The following is a 3,715-nucleotide window of genomic DNA, read 5'->3' on the forward strand; positions in this document are numbered from 1 at the left end:
AAAGAGATTAGATAATATGTTTATACTTCAATGTGTTTCTTTCAACTAGAAACCTCATTATGTACTTTACGCATGCTTTCAAGTGATGTTGATGTCAACATCGTGGCGGGTGAAAGATAATACGGGACCATAGAAGACATATATGAATGTCAGAGGCAGAGCTAAGGACGACGCACGACAAACCGGTGAAAGTAAACTCTTGAGAAGCATGGTTGCGAAGACAAAGGAGTCCTCGCGGAGGGTTCAAGGCGGAAGCAGGAGAAGCGCGATGAAGCGAGCTCGTGTAATTAAGTCGAGGCCAATAGGATTTAGCTAGAACCAATTTTTTGTCGCTTCGATTTATAAACTTAAATGCTATGCGAGGATACTAGGAAATCCAAGAAAACAAATGTGTAAGAAAATGAGATGATTACATCAGATGGAAAGCAAGACGGAGGCCCTGGAATACGCCAACGGCCTGCCAAGGCAGAAACCGCGAGCAATACGTATTGGCGCCGTGGGGCCTGCTAGTAAGCGGCGACTAATCTCTTTCTCTTTCTCTGTGTCACGGCCGAGTCCACCCTGCAGCGATCCAATCTCTCCACCCGCCGCCGGGCCGCGCCGCGCCGGAGCTAGAGATGAAGAAGTCCAAGGCGGCGGCGTCTGCGGCGGCAAGGCATCCGAGCCACGCGGCGCAGAACGGCCACGTCCTGCCCTCCAAGCTCGCCAGGTACCTCGACCCCGAGGCATCCTGGGACAAGGTACGCCACTGCCGCCGCCGGTTCTCGTAGCTCATGGGACACCAACCACCGCCCGTGGCTCCGTCCAATTCTGACTGTTGGATTTGCAGGATCAGCTGCTGGACGCGGTGCACTGGATCCGGCAGGCCGTGGGGCTCGCGTGCGGCCTGCTCTGGGGGGCCGTCCCCCTCGTCGGCGCCTTCTGGATCGCGCTGTCAGTCCCATCCCTCCCTCCCTCCTCAAACCTAAAATCTAGCTCCCTCTCTCGTTCACGCATCATATATCAGCTGCGAGATCCATTCAGTTGGAATGTGATCTTCGCTAAGCTTCATCTGACAACGGTTCTTTTCCGAGAAAGAATTTGACACCGAATTCCACACGTTTTTTCGCATCGTGTTACATATTAGCAACTTACATGTGAGTTTAGCAATCTTAACTTCGTGATTTTGCCATGAGGAGCAACGAGTCATTCAGAAACTGGCTTGGCTCCGTGGGTGTTGCATGCGCTGCCAATTCGAGGCTTTGCACATTCAGTCTTGTTTCGGAAAACTGGCCACCAGCTAATCAACATAATTACCAAAATTGTTAGGTTCTAGGTTGTCGTTAGTTAAGGGCTGATGTATGATTGTCAGGTTCTGTTTGTCTTGCTAGTGTTCCTTGGAAAGATCAGCATTGTCAAACCAAATGCAAACTCTGACATCCAAATGTGAAATGTCCTTTCTTCATTCCATGAGATTATATGTAATTTGCCTTACATCAAACGATAGAGTATTAGAGTCTGCTGCAAAATTGTGTTGCGAGTGGTGACTCTGTATGATTGCTAATCTTTGTTGAATACCCGAGCATTTTCTATATTCAGACAGTTGAAATCATGACCCCATGTTTGTCATGTCCAATAATATTCCTGTTTGCTTATATTGCGTGGCATATTGGAATATGGTTGTATTTTCGTATCAGTAAGTCAAGATTACCATGATGGTTTATTGCAAGTGAGCTGCAGAACTTAGTGACATTGTGCCTATTTTCCAATTTGTGTGCTGTCTTATGATTGCCTTAGCACTTTTTGGATAAATGCAGAACCCAGTATGACCTTGTTTTTCTATGTTGCAGATTCTTTACTATTTCCACCGTGATAGTTCATTTGTACTACGCGTATTTGCTGAAGATTGATGAGGAAGACTTTGGAGGCCACGGCGCCCTACTTCAGGAAGGGCTCTTTGCCTCTTTCACCCTTTTCCTGGTAAAGATACGAGCTATCGTCCTTCATTAGTTTTTGTTCCATCGTTGCTTCCTAGTTGCTGCACCAACGTCAAACTCATTTCATCACACGAGAACCTGTCTTCGTAGTGATTGTTTTTTCATGTGTCATTTGTCAATTGATGTCCTGAACAGCACTATCATCCGATACTACTTTTTAGCAGGAGCTATCGAACAAAAAGACATAAAGCTTGCAACATTACATCAACCATACTGCAATTGTTGCTTTGTGTTTGCACATTCTGTTAAGTTGGATGCTACTGAGTACTAACAGATTCTTCTCTCGGTTGCAGCTTTCATGGACTTTGGTATACAGTTTGGTACACTTTTGAGAAAGCCCATCTGCAGAAATACGCCCGCCATGGGATTTTCGTTGTTCATGTCATTGTAGATTGGCTATCACGGATGACGTAGACGGTGTAAGGTTACAGTACTACAGAACAGCACCATCGAGCTATTCCTGTATCAATTACTGTAACACGGATAGATTGTCCACACTCAGTGTAATCCTGATAGATTTTATTGATACATCCGAGTAAGTTGTAAAGTTTTACAGGCGAGGTGGTTTTCTCCTTGCATGGCTGTCTCCATCTCCGGCCTCATGTCGATTCTTGTTGGCTCATTCAAGTTTTACCTTTGTATTTGTTAATAGAGAAACTAGGAGATATTGAAGTCCTTGGAGCATATCCACTGGCACTCCCCACAGCGACCCTAATAGCTGTTTAGGGATCGGGCACTTTTTTCGGTCCACACCGGTGCGCCCAATAATGCACCTGCACCATTTGGAGCCCACCGACAAACCTGTGCAGCCCCTTCATGCGGGGTGCTTCGGCGTCTCGCGCCACGTCGGATGGATGCCTTGGGGCCCGCTTGGCAGCTACTGAAAAAGTGGTCAATGTAATGACTTAGCCATGGCGCCACCGCCCCACATACCTTCAACTACCTTCGCCAAGCAATAAATGGCCTAGCCACCGACCGATGCCCCCGGTATAAAATAGGGTCCTCGGGCACCGGCTCCTCCACACACAAACACTAGTGTCGTTGACCACCTTCTCCCCACACGGTACATCTTAGGTTCAACAGGTCGTGCTAGGATCCCCACCGCCTGAATGCTCGCAATCGTCGGACTTCTTCCACTACGAGTTCCTTGAGTTCGTCGTCCTTATCAACGAGGACCCTTTCGGTTAAAAGAGGCTCTCGGAGAAGTTCGCGCAATATCTCGCAGGCCGGGAGCCGGCCGGCATGCAGTCGTGGGAAGCCAGTTGCGGCTTTTGCCAGGTGGCTATCGAGATATTGTTCGACGATGAAGGCTAGATGTTTCCTCCAACATAACCTGGAAGCCAGCTCATGGTGAAGGTGTTTTGATGATACATCCTACCGCAGGCACTACCACGAGTCCACGACGACATCAGCGATGCGCAGAAGCCCTATAGTCTATGTTTCTCGATGTTCTTTCTTTGTAGCGAAGATGGTGAGGGCTAGCAAAAACCTCTAGTTTAAGTTTCTTTATGCTCTTCTTTCGCGTCGACGTAGGCAAGCATCATAACCCTCTAATTTGAGTGACTGGGTGTTCTTTCCTCGCAACGAAAAAGGTGAGGGCCAGCAAAAGCATGTAGTAGTTTAAGTTTCATTGATATTTCACTTTTTACAACTCCGTAACAAAGCCTATGTAATATTTCTATCTCTTTAAAATTGATTTAATATATTACATTTGCTTGTCTAAAGTTTTTTTTAGGGTT

General features: G+C 47.0%; 1 protein-coding gene across 1 annotated transcript; it reads left to right on the forward strand.

Annotated features, from left to right (window-relative positions):
- Nucleotides 1-581: 581 nt before the first annotated feature.
- On the forward strand, nt 582-2,566 carry LOC124666597 (respirasome Complex Assembly Factor 1-like). Its single transcript, XM_047203938.1, has 4 exons — nt 582-740; nt 830-933; nt 1,830-1,959; nt 2,270-2,566. The coding sequence occupies exons 1-4, from the start codon at nt 618-620 to the stop codon at nt 2,306-2,308; spliced, it is 396 nt and encodes a 131-aa protein (XP_047059894.1). The 5' UTR covers nt 582-617; the 3' UTR covers nt 2,309-2,566.
- Nucleotides 2,567-3,715: the final 1,149 nt, after the last annotated feature.

This window comes from Lolium rigidum, chromosome 6 (genome assembly GCF_022539505.1).
Source record: "Lolium rigidum isolate FL_2022 chromosome 6, APGP_CSIRO_Lrig_0.1, whole genome shotgun sequence".
NCBI classification, from domain to species: Eukaryota; Viridiplantae; Streptophyta; class Magnoliopsida; order Poales; family Poaceae; genus Lolium; species Lolium rigidum.

Excerpts from the sequence above, each read along its gene's own strand:
- LOC124666597 (XM_047203938.1), top strand. The coding sequence starts at position 618 with ATGAAGAAGTCCAAGGCGGCGGCGTCTGCGGCGGCAAGGCATCCGAGC. Across the intron at positions 741-829 it reads CCGAGGCATCCTGGGACAAG|GATCAGCTGCTGGACGCGGT; the intron begins GTACGCCACTGC and ends TTGGATTTGCAG. Across the intron at positions 934-1,829 it reads GGCGCCTTCTGGATCGCGCT|ATTCTTTACTATTTCCACCG; the intron begins GTCAGTCCCATC and ends TCTATGTTGCAG.